The 17,947-nt window shown below is 46.7% G+C and overlaps 1 protein-coding gene across 7 annotated transcripts in view; it reads right to left on the bottom strand.

Moving 5' to 3' along the window:
* Positions 1-17,947, bottom strand: part of LOC118769421 (sorbin and SH3 domain-containing protein 2-like) — a 73,787-nt gene that overhangs the window by 30,747 nt on the left and 25,093 nt on the right. For 3 of the 7 annotated variants that reach the window (XM_036516488.1, XM_036516489.1, XM_036516491.1), the window contains exons 3-9: positions 14,683-14,736; positions 11,734-11,829; positions 9,161-9,187; positions 8,379-8,503; positions 4,496-4,900; positions 2,619-2,745; positions 800-975 (exon numbers count right to left, since the gene is read on the bottom strand). In XM_036516488.1, the coding sequence (XP_036372381.1) occupies positions 800-975; positions 2,619-2,745; positions 4,496-4,900; positions 8,379-8,503; positions 9,161-9,187; positions 11,734-11,829; positions 14,683-14,692 (966 nt within the window). In that variant the 5' untranslated portion in view covers positions 14,693-14,736. The remainder of the gene's footprint in view (positions 1-799; positions 976-2,618; positions 2,746-4,495; positions 4,901-8,378; positions 8,504-9,160; positions 9,188-11,733; positions 11,830-14,682; positions 14,737-17,947) is intronic. The other 4 variants (XM_036516492.1, XM_036516493.1, XM_036516494.1 and 1 more) reach the window with 2 other exon arrangements.

The following is a 17,947-nucleotide window of genomic DNA, read 5'->3' as shown; positions in this document are numbered from 1 at the left end:
TGATCTGAAATGACTAGAACACTGAAGTTACCAATAAGAGCTTTCTGAGCATGCCTACTGAGTGTTTGTTGCCCATTCAGCCAAACAACCTACTCTTCAGCCAAAATCACCCTGTGTTCAAAATATTTCTGACATGCTGGTCCCACGCCAGCAATGTTCTGAGGAGAGCTAGACGTACATGTAGATGAAGCGAAGCAGTTCTCCAATGAATTTTTGAACAGCTGGGTGTTATCTCCAAAACAAAATGAGATCTTTCAATGAGTCAGCGATTACTGGCAAATAATGAGATCGGAAACATTCTGCTGACACATTCCCACATCAGATGTGAAAAACAAACATGTCTGGCAAAACAACTATGACACGCAAGATGCAATATGTCCACAGTGAAATGCTCTTGTCGGAAGCCATAATTTTATAGTATCAGATAAACATTAGCTTTAAATACAGTGAAAACACTGTAAGCATCTGGCATCTGTTATCTTCAGGTTAGACTTTGAAAATGAGTGAAGGGAAACTATCAGGCTTAATAAGGAGCCGATAAGGACGCACAGGGAAGAGATGCTAATTTTTGCAAACACAGGGCGCAGAATTAAACTCACTCTCATCAGCTCTCTGACCTTGCTAACTACGCTAAACACACCAACGAATATGTGCAGAAGCATGAAAATCAATGGCTCTGCTAATCAAAACACACAGTGACGCCCCCGTATGCGATTTAAAGATATATAACCAATCGGGAGACGGTTTTTCAGTTTTCCCAAGCGGAGATCGGGTGAAGAAAGGCGGGGTTTTTCCTCACCGTTCGGATGGCGATGGGGATGCCGGACTCGTCCACGGGACCGATGCCCTCGTAGTGCGGGGCCTTGATGACGGACACCCTCTTCTCCTCCTCTGAAAAGCGGGCGATGGGCACGGTGCTCGTCACGGACGCGTGCCCAGTGGTGCGGGTCTCCCGGGTGACGGACTCAGACGATTCTGTGGGGGGAAGGGGGGGGGGGGGGGGGCGTCGTCAGGGAGGGGAAGCAGCACTACCTCTCACACCCAGACGGGGTGTCAGGGCTTGGGCTGGAACTGCACCAAGCCCCACCCTGCCCCCCCCCCCCCGCCCCCGTGTTCTCAGGGCAGGGTGATGCAGCAAAAATATTCTGCTGGACTCAGGCTCCCAAAAGCGGAGGCGGGGGTGGTGTGGGAAGGCGGATATCCTCCGAAATATCAAACAGCGCTGCACACTCAGGCACACCACTATTCTACTGTGTCAGCTATGCCCATCCCCCCCCCCCCCCACAGCACCTCCACCCTCAGGCTCTCCTCAACAACAACAAAACACTCCATCACTTCGATTCCCACTTCGTCTGTGATGCTTGAGAAGCGGGGTCACAGGGATGTCAGAATGCTCTCTGGGAATGCACAACCCCACTGTGTTTGCCCCTGTGCTCTCAGGCCCTCGCTAAACAATAAGAAGGTTGTGGCTCCTCGCCAGTTAGAGTTGTGTTCCTGTTTGGAACCAGACAGCTTCAAAGGGGCACCTGGAGTCACTGTCTGGGACTTTTGCTTTTGCAAAACCCTCAGCTGAACCTAGAATAACAAACTGAATGTCAGGCTCTGAATACTTTAGCTTTTAAATGATACTGGCGAGGTCAAGTATTGGTATTTTTACTGCTTTTTTTCCCCCTTTGTGTATTCCTCTTTTGGAATTTCCAATTGTACATTAGGCTCACCTCACCATGACAACCACTGCACTCATGCAGAAGGCAAAAGCATTGGTGTTTTTCACAGAACAGCCATAGGCATCCTTTGCCCAGCCTGGTGAGCAGGCTAACGACCGCAGGGGCAAGATAGTGATGTTTAGCTGCCTGGAGACAACTGCTCTGCGCAGTTGCCACCCAACTGCGCAGCTGGGAGCGGTGCATCCCTACGCATTCTCCCATTCCCCACGCTGCCGCTCTCACGTCTGCACGCATATTCGCTCTCGGACGGGTACGTCCGCGATAGGAGATATAAATCAAACGCGGAAAATCTCCCCGCGCATCTAAACGTCAATATCCACATCGGTAACGAGACAAAGTACATTAGAGGTCTGTTTTTTTTTTTTAATGCGCCGTCAGGCTGCAGGAGGGGATCGATGTGTGGGCGAGGGGGAAAGGTATGGCACCACTGCACAGAATTCAGCTGACGCACCTGCCCGGAAATGCTGGGATCAATCAACAACAGCGTGCTGCGCGTTTGGAAACAGACGATTAGGGCGTCCTTTATGTGTTTATTTATTTATCAGGTTAAATTCATCCAAGGCCACCCGGGACTCACCCCTGATTCCACATCTGCTCTGTTGGTTGTACATACATACACACTGACAAATCAGCATCTTGACCACATACCAGTGGTGTGGGTTTGACACTGTATGTCCAGCTAGACTCCACTCCCTATTTTACTCTATATACACAATTTTAAGCTCGTTCTGATAATCAGAATAGAAAGAGTGCCAGTTAAAGCAAAAGGGAGATAATCATAATGTGACATTTTCTGCAGAGAAATACCTGAGGTACGCTGTGTCGTTTTACACTGCCAGGATTCTGTGGTCCGGGGCAGTTGATTGGTGCGCTGTTGGCATGGTAACTCACCTGAGCTCCGGCTCTGCTGCATGAGGACAAGGCTCGGGCTGACGGAGGGGGGCAGCGGGGGGGCGTGACCCGGGGGGGAGAAGGGCCTGTGGAAGTGACTGGCGCTCCCATTCACCGTCATCTGGCCCTGAGGGGAACGACACGAACACGTTTGACACCCCTCTGGGGGGGATTTTGGGAGCGCTGGCGGTTAAAAAAAAAACAAGGGGATTAGTGCTGTTGTCAAGTGGTGTATGCCATTAGTGACGGACGAGAGACAGGACGGAACACAAGATTGGCTGGATACTGACAGACAATAAAAAAACATGTTAGCTGTGCACAGACAACATGAGCTGTTCTGACAGGGCTGCTCCCAGATGAAGGTTAGAGGGATTACACAGTACAGTCACAACAATTGCACACATACGATCAAAATCCATGGTTAGAAGAAAAAACTTGCACAAACTTACACTATAAAAGACATCTTAAAATAAACCCTCCCTGAATGCATGTGTCTAGAATAATTTGCAGCCTCAATCTCGATATGTGCTGGTCTGGGCTACACATTCAAAAATGTTTTTAAAACAGTGAAATGGGCAAAAACTGTTTTCTTTGTTCTAGTCTGTTCCCAAACGATTTCCTAAAATGGAGTGTGCTGCTTCTGGTGAACTCTATAGGGGACAGAGTTCTGAAGCTTTAGGATCCCCTCTGAAGAAGTGTGCCTGATTCTTATTCAATATAATTTTTTACCGCCTGTTAGCATTGTCTCCCTATGAGAACATAATCAGGCTGGACAAATACTCTGTCCTGAGGGAGGCTTACTGTTGATTTACAAACTGAAGTGTTGTACAGTCTCCTGTCATATTGATGAGACATAAACCGTTCATGCAGTTCTCTCATAATGACACAAAGCTGGAGTAAGGTGTAATGTCGAATGGGCTACAGATTTTTTTTCCACCTGTGCATCCACAAGTTAGAACATCCACACTAGACAAATAGAGGTGGGCAACTAAACTTCTCCATGGGAGTTTGTACGGTCTGATTATCACCTGGACATTCCTTTGGCTTGAGGGTTAATATTTACACAGCTGAACAGACCAGACAGGCTCAGTAATAAATTATGCTAAGGGTTTCATGCCTTGCAGTTAGTGTACTCATTCAGAGTGTTGGCAGTAAAGTTAGATCTGCCCAAAAATGTACCCTCTGGGATCCTATCCATGGATGTGAAGTCCCTTCCACTAGCCTCTACAAGTGTAGTTAAAGTGAGGGTTGTGGCTGAGGTTAGGGTTAGGCATGTCACATCCATGGATGACATTACTTTGGGCAAGATTACATTTCTACATTCTGTCTTCTGCCTGTCTGTCCCTCTCCCACCGTTCCACGAGGGAAAGAACTTCATCAGAAGGTGTGGTAAAGTCTAAATTCAGCATGAAATGCACTAATCTGTGCATGTATTCTTGTCGCTCTCTCATGCTAACAGTTTTTTTTTTCTTTTAACAGACACCCCAGATTCAAAGCATTTCTCAATGAGAAACTGCAGTCGAAACTGCTATTGCCATCAAGACCTATAAGGCATGATCCAAAGCACAAAACAGAGTCTGTGACAGGAGCTCTAGAACATGACACACAGAATTCTAAATTCTAAATCATCTAGATTAGAGGAAACAGACCAAAGACTCTGTGGGACAAAGGGAGGTTAGTGAGGCACCTGTGTTTAACTCTGTGAACAAACACATCGAGTTAGATCTGTGAGTCCGAGGGCGGGCCGTTAGTGCCACTGACAACGTGAAAACACACGTGACAGAAGTTACGGGGGGGGGTGTAAGTGACAGGGTGGTGCAGACAGGGGGACGGCGGGCGTGAGCGCGCTTCCTGCGGGGGAGGGAGGGGATAGTTACGTTAGCGGCCGTGCCGGCAGTTAGCACTGTGTCGTCAGGGGCGGTGGACATCTGGCTGAGGGTCGGGGAGGGCGTGGCGGAGGCGCCGGGGGAGTCGAGGGCGCAGATCTGCAGCTCCTCCAGCACGGCGGTGGAGGAGGAGTAGTGGCTGAGGGCGGAGACGGTGACGGGCGAGCCGGCCTCGCTCCGCCGCGGACGCCCCTCGGGGCCCGGCGAGCCGCGCTCAGATGCTGCCGCATACGGGGCCGGGGAGAGGGCCTTGGGGAAGCGGGCGGACAGGAAGTCCAGGGACTCTAAGCTGGCGTGGCTCTCGGGTGAGAGACAGGCGCGGTTAGTGGGTGACCGCGAGGCCGGTGGAGGGGTGGGCCCGGGGGACGCCTGTCTGTGCGTGGGCGGGGCCTCAAACTGGGGTGGGGGGGTGGAGAGAAACATTAGGAGTGAAACACACAGGAAGCAAGAAGTGATGCAGCCCCAGCTGGTAAACTGCTGAGGAGAGAGAGGATCAAACAGTGAATGCAGCGAGATACACCCAGATGAGTGTACCCACACAGGGGAAGTACAGTATTCACAACGGCAGACATGACACACTCAGGTCATCTTTCACAGACACACATTGAACAACCAGACATTGACTGCTCACCGATTCAGCAAACACACATTGTGAAATCTACAAGTAAGAGATGCCTGTTCCTTGCTTTCAGCTGAGGGAAAAATTTTGCATCCAACGGAAAAAATCTCATCAAAATATGGCCCAGTAGGCCAAAACAGTGAGCCTGGTTTTTGGGCCTAGGTGGAGTTGCGTGGTTTGGACCCAAAGTTGTTTCTTGGAGCACAAAAATATGTTCAGTTTAAGGATCTAGTTTGCCAAAGCTGTGCAAAGCCACAGACACACAAAGTAACACCAAAGCTAAATCCAGAAACCAAACAATTGGTCTGCTATGGATTATGCTGAGAACGGAAGACTGGCAAAGCAAATGGAAGTTACAGAGTGGCTTTATTCTGATTCCGAATCCCCATGGAAACTGCTGCAACATTTTCTGTATACTAATTCAGTGGGGCCTGCAGGGCTTATTTACAAATGTTGAGGAGGTCCAACCAAACACTTTCCCTGGGTTTATTTTTCATGCACCCTCTAAGTAACACTTGCAGGTGTAGACAACAACTTCAGACAGCCAGCATTTTTTGACTGAAGGCCAAATCCCATAATTCCAGTGTGCATGTAGAATCTCCATAGCAGCACGGAATGTCTCAGTTGGGTTTGGTGAAATGGAAATAACTGATCAGTACCCAGCTAGACCGTGCACCAGAGCGTACTGGCAGGGACAGAGCATTCTACCGAAGCAAATCTTTCTCTCCAGAGATGGGCAAGGGAGGCACCCATGGCAAAGGGCAACTCTGTGGCACAGGGGAACTTCGCGATGTGGGGAAACTCTGTGGCAACTCCAGGTGACAACGGTCTTGGGCTGCATAATTCCACCATTTTCACATCACCATCACCATTTCTTTTCTTCGCACACAGAATGCATTTCTCATACTACCGTGTGAATTCATGCTAGCATTCACAAAAGCTTGTACAAATGAGGACACGACTCCTTGCGTTTGCCTAAAATGGCTTTCATTAAAACCACTGGTGTTTTATAACAGCTTAAGAAGGTTCATGACCCAACTCTTCCTCTCTGTTATTTCATTATAACGCTGTCCCAAAAATGAACCCGAACCGTGAGAAATTAATGATTTTGTACCGTTGCCAGACAGCTTTCTTCACATTCTGCAAATCAAACCACATAAAGAAGAAATACCGTAATCTCAGTGTCTCATTATGACCTGCGATGGTGACGTGTCTGATGTTTGAATTTAACAATGTGATGCTCACTAGCCTTAGCGTTAGCTTTAGCTGTCGTTATTAGTCACTGATACAGTGGTGAAGTGAGGCATATAGCAAACAGCTGTGACATGGAGACACCATAACTGTGAGGTTGAAACAGCTCCCAGCACAGGAAAATATACCAGGTTTCCACCCATGGCAGGGGGCGGAGGCAGGGGAGGGGCCTTCTCCGTGTCCCCAGGCTCCGCCCGTTTGGAATCTGAGGATGGGACAGCAGCAGGTTCTGGGAGGGGTTCGGCCTGCTGTGGTTCTGGTGAGGAGATGGCGGGTTCTGACTGGGGCTCCTTCTGCTCGGGTTGTACTGTTGGGGCCGGGGTGTCGGCCCCGGGTTCGGCCCGCTGGAGCTCAGGCCCGGGCTCCGCTGTGGGGACGGAGGTCGCAGGCCCGGGTTCTGGGCTGCAGGGGGCGATCTGGATGGAGAGAGACGCTGTGTGTTTCCCTGGGGGTGGGGGAGATGGTGGGGCGTGCTCTTGGGGGGCAGGGGTGGTAGTGGGGCCCGGTTCATCGTCACAAGTCGTGGGAGGGGGTGCATTGGGGGGGTCAACTCCCTCAGATGGGGTCTGTTTGAGGGGAGGCGTGTTGGACTCCTGAGTTGGGCTCCCATTGGGCAGGGAGGAGGTGCTGTCATCAGCAGGCTCTGGTGGGATGGAGGTGCGGGAGGTGTAGGAGTAAGAGGAGGTGGTGGTGCTGGAGTAGGATGCCCGCTGAACTACCCTCTCGCTCTGTATGACTGAACCTGCATCAGTTCCCTTAAGCAAGGGCCCAACGGGGTCACCCAGGGCCTGGAGATGACTGTACGGGGGTGGGTTCATGCCTGTGGGGGACATGTGATAGCTCTCTCTCCTGGGGGGTGGAAGTGGGACCTTATTGATTTAAAGAGATCCACACAGCCAACAGAAAAGAGAAGACAGGCGACACAGCGTATTAGAGGTTGCATTGGCTTTCTGAAAGGACTTTGGAAAAAATTTTAAATCTTAATGTTTGAAAAAAGGAAACAAAAACAAACAGCTTCTCTAAGCACTCAAATCAAAAGTTGTTTGCTTATACTCATGAGGGAACCATAAAATCCAAACATTTTGAAGGTGGATTTATTTTTTCCTTTCCAGGACTAAAATGTTTCCCAAAGATGGTGATGTCTCCTTATAAGTCATAATTTCAAAGAAATGTGGACTGGACACAAACTTTTCAACAGTTCATTTAGGCCAAGATTATCCCTCCGATCAAACGCACAAAACACACACACACACATTCACATATAACACACGTTCCTCCACAGAGCCTAGGAATCTTTTGATTAGTCTTCCAGTCATACCAGATTATCATTAGAGTGATTCATTTCAGACATTTATGCATATGGAACCGACTATTTACAGTAGTCTGTTTGGGTGAGGGCCTTTACCCGGCACACAAAGCAGTTGGCCAACTGTTGTTAATCAGGCAATTTTTGACTCCACTGGAACAATGTCTCAACAGTATCTGCATGTGTGGTACGGCTAAGAGCCTGTGGAAATGTGAACAACCTCTCAGAGACTGAAGTACAGCAGACCATTGCAAACCACCCAACAGCTTTTTAGACAGCTTTAGCAAATCTATAGCCAACAGCGAAAGCGCAAAAACATTAAGACACAGCCTCACAAACCTATGCTACATCTTATAAATATAAAATCTTACATTTTTTGAATATATGTTTTCTAATACACAGTATTCTGTAGGTGAACCTGTGCTGAATACAGAAGAAAACACCAAAATGATCACCACAAACATAAGAGTAATGGTGGAAATGGAAATACTATAATTTGTAAAATAATTCAAAGCTTTTCACATATTAATCGAAACGCAGATTCCATCTGGACTGTATGTATATTGATATTGCAATAATATTTGGTATATTGACACACTGACCAACATGGCATTCACATGTTGGCAGGGGAATCCATAGGGCGTTACAGTGTGTAATGGGTCAGCAGTGAGGGGGGAGTTTCAGCCCTTTCCGCTTACCGGCGTTGGGGACTTCTTGTCCTGCAGGTTGGGCCTGACGCTGCGGAAGCCTTTGGCCGCCAGCGAGGAGCCGCTGGCCTCGCCGTTCCTCAGCCCGTCCGTCACGCTGCGGGACCGCCAGCCATCTGCACAACACAGTGCCCTCAAGTGGCCGCTTCCCAAACCGCATCCCGCCATCCCCCCTCTCCCCACCTTTACACTTTAATTCACACCATTACGAAACAAGAAAACTTAACATACACATCAATGGAATCACTTACACTCAATACACAAATTACTGCCACCATCACCATCATCATATGCATTAAATTGCAAGTGTTATCACCATATACATTTTAGTATCTAAAATGAACTACAACTCATATTTATTATTGCTACGAGTTTCAAATTGATTATTTCATATGTTTTAACATGTAACACTTTGCATGTTACAGCATATTCAACAATACATGAAGCAAGGTTTACAAGAGAAATTAGCAACATCTAATATATTTTCCAATACACATTATGCATATAATATACAGAATGAATTTTGACATACATTGTATTTTGGATTTCATATGCTTTAATGCTTAATGTTTGGCAGCAAGAGTAGAAACATAGAATATTTATAGACTCTAAATCCTTTTTAATGGAGGTTTTAACAATGCTACACACACAATCTCTAAATCAGAGATCCTAAAGGAAACAGTAAGTGTGTAAAACTGAAAATATGCCAGGACTCACAGCCTGCCCTGCAAGTGTGATTTATGACCAGTAATTACGTACTTAAATGAGCTTACCCGAATCTGATGAGTGAGTTTCGTTCCCTGGGAAAAAACGAAACAAAAGGAAACATCAGATGAATGACTGGTAAGGACTGATTACTGGTATGGTACTGTATATGGTATAAGTGTCAGTACTCCAGCCTGAGCAGCTGGTTTCTCCCTGTCTACCCCTGACAATAAGGGAACATTTTCCCAAATGCATATAACAACATCAGATGGAAAACTTGGACCATTTCTCATATCATTCTGAATAACCGATCTCTTCCAGTCCATCTTTCAATATATTCAAAGATCTTTGGTGCTGTAGAAGGGCTAAAATAAACCAAATGTATGAATATTCTGATACGCAGACACCATGTGCTCCATTGATGATAATAATGATGACACTGTTGATGATGGTGGTGGTGACAATAGGGATTATGGTGAGAAGGGTGCTGAATGATGATGCTGTAGATGATGTTGGGAAGGATGTTGACAATGAGGACAGTGATGGGTTTGATGGTAATGGCGACCATAATATCGATGGTGATGATGAGGATGATGATGAGGATGAGGGTGATGATGATACCAACAGCGCAGACAGTGATGAATATGCGTCAGACATGTTGGATAGAGCGGGTGAGTGGTGGGGGGGGGATGTACTATCCCCTGTGAAATAAATCATGAGGGAGAGGCAGTGGGAGGTCACAGACAGGCAGGAAAGATGGAGAGGTAGAGGAAAGGTAGAGGAGAGACAGAGAGAAATGGAGGGTTGAGGAGAGGAGGAGGGGAGGAAGAGCGTTTCCCTCCTCTTTCAGCCAATGAGCCCCATTTCACAGGTTTCTAAGTAATCTGTGTGTAACATTCAGAAAGCCATCTTCATTTAATCCTCTCCTGCCTCTCATGGAGAGGCAGACATTACAAATTTCAGATTTCAGGCATTATGTCTACCCATTTTACTTATTGCTTCAATAGATATCATAAATACATAAAGAGATATGTTCACTCTGATGAAAAAGCACATGGCTGTTCACGTTTAAAATTTCATGCGAGGGAGAGAGTTTCATAATATCAGTCGGCTTAATAGCTTTTCACTCTCTCTGGGGAGAGAGTTGTTCCCAGACCAGGCTTAACAGTTTATAGTGTTAATAACCAATATCCTGCTTTCTGAAGATGACTGCAATGCATTTTTATTTATCTTTTTATGTGCCCCAGGAGGCTTCCAGCCATAAAAATAAATGAACTACAGAAGGAGGGTGGGCATTGGAGACCATGATATAATGTCTCATCAAAGCTGTCTACCAGTAATATCATGAAGCTCTCTGCTTAGCCTTTGACATATTAATAATTATCTCTGCCTGGATTTTGTCATATTTATACAGTCCCTAGCCTTTCTCATATTTACAAAACTTTCTATCTGGTTTTTGTCAAAATTCATGAATCTCTCTGCTCAGTCTCAGTCCTATTCATAAGGTTCGCTGTCTGGTATTTGTTGTATTCATTAAGCTGTCACTCTAGATATTAACAAATGCCCCAATCTGAACTTCAGCCATATCCATAAAGTTTTTTTTTAGCCTGGACCAATAACAAAACACTGGACAGTTGGACGCTCCGTTTTATTGCGTAACCGATTCAGTTTTAATTGCTAACTTTTCTTGCTCCTGTTACATGCACACTCATGTTTAAGTGCACAACCTCACAGTAGTCGCAAGCACATGCAGTTATCAGGCAATGATTGTTCATTAATTGCATCAGAGGGCCGTGTCTGTATGAGGACACGGCCCATGAAGCCTCTCACACTATGTGGGGGAGGAGGTGGGGATATGGTCACCCACAGAGAAGGCAGGATTCTGGAAAGAAATGAGTCATGGTTGCCATGGTTTCACACAACAACACGGTCCAGCTCTTGCACTTAGATGCGGAGCACTTTGTCTAGCCCTCTAAGGTTAGCACGCTCCCTACAACCCCACTATGACTCTCAGCTGCGGCCACACACCCCTGACCTCAGCGACATGAGAAGGGTCCGGTAACAGATGCGTGTGGGTGGTGGGTCCAAGAAAGCCACTGAACTTGTAAAAATTTATTTTCAGAAATGGAGAAAATCGCTCCCTGAAGAGAAACCAAAAGGAGACTGGAAAACAGCTATAAGACTCAGAAGGAGATGCCTCATCTCAGAGGTGAAATATGGAAAAAGAATGTGGTCTAGGAACAGTGTCCAAGAATTTTCTGAATTCTAAGAATTTCACACAGATAAAGGTTGTTTATTTCTTTAAAAGCATGAATCCCTACAATTGCCATTTATTGCAATGTTATGACTATGCAGAAGAGGTGCTGGTGAGGAGGGCGGGATGGGGGGTTATGTGAAAAAATTGACCAGTTGTTCAGAGTGAAAGATGATGAGCACTGCAGTTAGACTGAATAAAACCTTTTAACCAGTTAAAATGATTTGAGGCATAATTATGAACACCAAAGAGGAATCTGAACCACAATGATCAGCATTCCAAGAGCATCTTTTAACTTCAGCAGCATTTCACGTCGACCTTTTACCGCTGCGCCCCGAAGCGGGCGGTGCTGAGGGGTGCTCGGCGGGCGGGGCTGGGGGTTAGTACCTGTGTTCGCGTACAGGTTGGGAGAGCTCTGGACCCTCTTCATGGGTGTGAGAGTGAGGGACAGGGCGGAGCTTTTGCGTGCATGTCCTCCGCTATCTGGCGGGATGCACAGACACGCACCAACCCCCCGACACACGGGAGGGAAAGCACATGCATTATTAGGCCTTAACTGCAAAACAAGACTCACACAGCATCAAACAAAGGGGAAATGGCACCCATGCCTTCCTGACCCCAATGGAATAGCAAACAGCAAACCATTCCACATGCAAGCAGTCAGTCAGGGCAGAGGCATATTGGAGAGGATATTAGCCCTTTAATATGCCACACGAGCAGTCAAACAGCAGGTTACATTTAATCTCAATGATGTGGTGCATTCTGGGAAGGTTTAAGAGGAGCTGATATGTAAAGTAAACTTGTATACGGTGGCAATTCAAATGCTCTCAGCAACCCTTACGAGAAAGCACTATATGTGAGCTTATGGTTCTAATATGAACTCCAGAATACAAAGTATTTATTTTTACAGAAAAAATATACACCATATATTGTAATATATATAAACAATTTTCATCTGAAGATCTCTATTTCACAATCGGTATTTCACAATATATTTAATTCTACAATACAGAGGTCACTAATATATGCATAATAATAGAAAATATATATAAACACCAACAACTATGTATTTTTCCATTCATGGAATATATTTTGTCAAATATTAAGAACGTCTTATATTATGTATTGTATACAGCGTATTTTATGTTATGTATATATTCCTGTAAAACATATAGTGTTTTTCCATAAGGGATGAGGCATCAATCAGAAGCAATACAACATGAAGGCAGCAGTTCATTCATTCAGCGTTAATCAGCACAGCTTGTCCACAGCACACGGGCAAAAAATATTAGTCTTGCTGAAAAGAAAAACCTAATTCAAAACTCATTTCGATGAGGTATTGTAGGGTAACTCCCACAACACTCAGGTTTTCAAAATAATTTGCAGACCGACCCTTGGTCTGCTGCTGTAGCTGTTAAGCACCTGTAACCAGAAGGTTGCAGAACTGATTCCCGGGTAGGGCCCTGCTACTGTACCCTTAGAAGGTGCAGTACTTAATCTGAACCGCTCCAGTACATATCCAGCTCTGTAAGTGAAAATGGGAAAGACGTATGCTGTGCTGGATAAGAAAATGCACAATGCAGCACTGCAATGTACGCTCCTGCCCTGAGCTGTCCATGCCTCTGCCTGATCGAATCCCTACAACTGAGAAAGCCTTCCTCGTCCTCACGTTCTGCGCAATGCTGTCTGATGCGTTTACCGGTGACTCATACGGCAGGCTTCCTGACCAGCGCCTCAGAGTCCTCTGCAGCCTGTAGTCAGATGCTCAGCTCTTCGCATTGTCTGGAGCTGTCAGCCCAACAGAGCCGGAGCTCAGCTGCACTCTCCCAGAAGGCAGAGGACAAGTAACAATAAAAAAAACAAACGGCTCCGGGAGGAGACCATTGTGGAGGCTGCGTGAGACAGTGGTGGCCTACGAGAGGAGCTGTGGAGGCAGAGAGCTCACCTCTACACTGCCCTCAACCTGTTTCCGATTGGCTTTCACGACTGACAAGCTCGCCAGTTTATGTAAGAATCACAGATCGGCAGCTGATTTTTCTTTCGTTACTTGTGTAATATTGTAACATTATTATACAGTGTCTTCGTTCACTTAGCGATTAATAGGTTTAATTACTCTGATTAATGAGGCACAGTTTTCATTAAATTGAGATCACAGAAAAGAGACTGGAGACTCTTTGTTTAAAAACAAACTGTTTTTTCCATAACTAAAATTATTTACAGTGATTAGCACAGCCACATAAAATACAACAAAGTAAGAAGAATCCACCATTTAGGGGCAGGCCTCATTTAAACTGGCATGTTGATCATGCTAAACAATCAAAAACAGATTCAATGCAATCGTCTGTTAGAAGAGAAGTCCTCTGCCTCCTACTTTTCTTGCTCATGAGCTTTAGCCACTATATGAAGATGTTATACAGAAGTGGATCAAAACAGTGGCGGCCCCACCCAAATGGCCTTCTGGAAACATTACTGCCCCACACAGTTTTTTTAACATGGTCCTCCTGCTCATTGCTATTAACCCCATTTAATCCAACAAAGCTGTTGATTGAGCATCCCCACACAGAAGTCATCTTGTCATCTTGTTCCACTCTTCTTGCCCCACTCATTTCATCAACGCTACTGAAAGCTCCTCCCTTTCCGTCTAACATCTCAGAGAAGGCAGCAGTGCGGCAGCAGTGTGACATAGCGGTAAGGAGCAGGGCTCATAACCAAAAGGTTGCCGGTTTTATTCTCCACTGGGGCACTGCTGCTGTACCCTTGGGCAAGGAACTTATCCCAAAAGGGCCTCAGTGAATGTCCAGCGGTATGAGTGGATAACATAAAATTGTAACCTATGTAAGAAGCTCTAGATAAGAGCGTCTGCTAAATGACAATAATGTAACGTAAGACACCCCGGAGTCAGGTGGCCCTAGCTCATGGGAATGAGAGGTGAGGGGGAACGGTTTTTCTGCAGGTGTTTGATCGCCACTCGTTTTTCACCCCTCCCCGTGTTCCAGGCTGGGCGGTGCATTGTCAGCCCTTTCTGTGGTTACGCAGCGTATAAATTAAGCTCTCTCAGCCTACAGCGAGGTGCTGGCACATGTGAGACATGACAGTTCATGTGAATAATGTCACTATTAGAGAGAGAGCTATCTGGGTGAGGACAGGAACTCTTCGATCCACCCTCATCGGCTCACACGATGCACACAGTATGAAGAATCTCAAAGCACAAGGGAAGCTCCCGCAGGGAGGGAAGGTTCACTTTGACCACATTCACCGTTGACTGAGCGCTTTGGCCCTGCTGCTACAAAGTCTACTGTTCAAACAATGAGGGACCACACACGGGTCAGGACGTACCTGTATTCATGTTGAAGATCTCTCCTTATTGCAATTCTCTCTTCGTGTGCTATCCTGGAAAAAAGAAAGCAAGAGTTCATTTATTAATATTGTCATAGATACTGTTGCCAGCTTAAAGTGTTGTGTAATACATAAATGTCCACAGATGGCAAATTACAAAGTATATAAACAATTGTATTGTAGCTATAGATTTCTAAGGCCTGAATTCAAGCCCCTGTGTTTTTGCTGACACATTGTTTTTTTACTGAAATTTCAATAAGATATCAAGGTTCTAATTCAGTCCTTTAATGAAGATAGTAAAACAAAGCAATATTCCACTGTAAAAATGGGAATGCATGTCTATATACACAAATACAATACAAAACTCAAGCACATGGCAAAGAGTGATCAGTGTGAATTGAATAGGGACTACTTTACTACTATGACTACCTTAGGAGGAATATTCTGATTTAGGCTAGATCAGTCTCTTTATGTATAGCACTACGCTGCCATCTCAAGTACATACATACAGACAGACAGACACAGTCAACCAGACACACAGACAAATTCATAGACAGACAAATGAAGACAGAGAAAGACAGACACAGACAGACAGCGAGGACCTGGAGCTCAGAATATGGGTGGGTTGTGACATGAGGGCTCTGAATTTTGGTGCAGAGACACGTAGCGGAACACTAAAGCACCCCTAGGGTTTCAGAGAGTCCTGCATCCCTTTCAGCTTCACCAGCCATGACATTTATTCAGTGAGGAATGAACCACAGGTAACTGACCAGTTTGCCAGAATGAAAACCTACCTGCACTTGAGGGAAGGGGCTAGCTATATCATCAACTGCTCCGCCTCAACCTTCTAGACTAGGCCTCTGTTCACAGTCAGAGATGCCACCACTCGTTTCAAATTAACTCCCTTTGTGCTGCTTCCTTATACACACCTTTCTGCCAGTACAGTGCACGTTACCCGACTAACATACTTTCTGATGTTGCTTTTACCCTGTTTGATATTGTAATTCCCTCTCCCACAACTCGTTTTCTTTGCCTCGCCATGTTTTACTGTAATGGTGCCTTCCCTCCTGCATACCATAATGCACTGGGAGATGGACGCATGTGAATGTTTGCTCACTGAAGAACTGTTTATTAGTAATGGCAGTGTTGTTATATAATTTCAAATGTTTACCTTGCACCTCCACCAAAACAAAGCGGCCTATTTGCGGAGCCGAATTCCTCTCGGAGTTCACTGGTGTTACCTAACTGCCACGGGGACAGATCGCCCCGCTCAGACCTCATGCTATTGGGTGAATGATGCATGCAAACGCGCTGACATCACTCGTTGCTGCACGCTAGGTGACACGTGTCTGGCGTGCGGGGGACTGCGAGGGGCGTGTCTCGTCCGGGCACGCACATGCGGCGCGGGCGGCACAGATAAACGAAGAAACAAAGCGAGCACGGGGCTCTTCTTTGGGTGACGCTTCCGGAACACCTGCCCTGCTGACTCGTGTGGAGTGCAGCAGAAATGTAAGCGCCCGCCACTGGGCCATAGGATTACGGAATCACAGAAAGTCTGTTTGAAATTGAGGTTGTATTAAATCCGAACTGTGTTATTACAGACCAACAGAAGTAGAACATCAGTGTTAACACTTTTTGATGTGAATCAACCTCCTCATTCACTGCTAAGCCACTAAGAAACAGTAGGTTAGTAGGTAAGTTAGCAACACTGTGTGCATTGCAAAGGCAACACTGCATTCCACATCTGTAAAAGATGCTGTTCACACATTCAGCATTGATTATTTCTTTCCTTATATATCAGATATCCTTATAAATTCCAGCGTGGCTGAAGAGAACTACACCGTCCCCCCGTCCCCCCCACCATGTGTCACACGTTAATACACATGTTAAAAGTGCACTCGCTGACGTGACACGATTAGAATGTGCTCTGCTGACGGAACGAGAATCCCACCAAGGCCGGAAGATTCCGTCCATGACTGAGGCGGTTTTCTTTGTCCTTGGGTCTCCTTGAGACTGATTCATCGCCGTGCGCGCGCAGGCGCCCGTCGTGCCGTGTCTCAGAGGAGCCACCGGACAGAAACCCGCTCTTAACACACGATAATTACGGTGGGGAAGATGCAAAACGCAGGAGAGAGGTTATTTCAAAGTGCTACCTCCCCGCCTGGGGGGCTCCATTAAGGACAGAGTGAAGAGGACACTATCAGAGAGACAGCTTCACTGTCTGAACCCCCCGCTGTAGCGTTAAGGAGCCAATGAACTCAGCACAACCTGTCTGAGGACTGGGGGGGTGGAACCTGTCTGAGGACTGGGGGGGTGGAAGCAGGGATGCTGGGGACTGTGAGCAGACAGAAGATTTGTTGGGGGGGGGAGAGGGGGAGTGGGTTAAACATTGGGTTGGCATGCGGCTTAGTACTTAGAGCGCTGGAGCGCCAGGAATCCGAGGGTCACGGGTTCGAGTGCCCTTAGGGCTGCTGCTATCGAATCGGTGCTGCACTTTGCCTTAATTACTACGGCAACATCCAGCCATGTAAGAGGGGTCACAGGCTGCAGTCACCCCCGGAGGAGAGCATCATGCGGCATAGTAAAACGATGAAGAGGACCTGACCTGACCGCGCTCTGACACCGGCCAGGCTCCCCCCCTGAGCCACCCGCAAACTTCACCCAGAATGCTTTGCTGCCCTAGGGGCCAGCCACTTAGCCTTCCGTTGCCGTGGCGACGCGAGAGGGGGCTGGAAGAAGCAGGAATTACAGATGTGGCCCCGACGTTAATCGCCTCTTCGCTTGGCAGGGATGCTGGCGCAGGGCAGCTTATACAGTGTACATTATAAATATTATCCATTTATACAGCTGCAGTTCTCCTGGGGCATCTGAGGCGAGCCTCCTAGCTCACAGCCTAACAGCACAACCTCCACGGCTTCACTGCTGACGATTCCAGCCTGAAGCCTTGTGGTAAAAGGTGTCCTCTGACCACCAAACGTGAGGACAGAATAGAAATCCGCATGTACTGAGCGCAAAGGATGAGTAGGCCCACACTAACCACCTCATCCGACAAGCGGCAGATTAGACCGGCCGCAAGAAGACATAACAAACCAGGGGAGAGGGATTGAACACAAAGGGGTGGAACACAATGAAAACCACATTATCGAACCTCTCATTGACTCTGCGAGGGTTTTATCTGTGAGGCTTAAATCAAAGAGAAAACACACTGATGTACACCATAACTAAGTTTCTGCCCTTGGTTTTCATTACACATGCTAGCAGAACA

This window comes from Megalops cyprinoides, chromosome 22, assembly GCF_013368585.1.
Source record: "Megalops cyprinoides isolate fMegCyp1 chromosome 22, fMegCyp1.pri, whole genome shotgun sequence".
NCBI lineage: Eukaryota > Metazoa > Chordata > Actinopteri > Elopiformes > Megalopidae > Megalops > Megalops cyprinoides.
The sequence above is the reverse complement of the archived record's forward strand: the minus strand, read 5'-3'. Positions and strand labels throughout refer to the sequence as shown.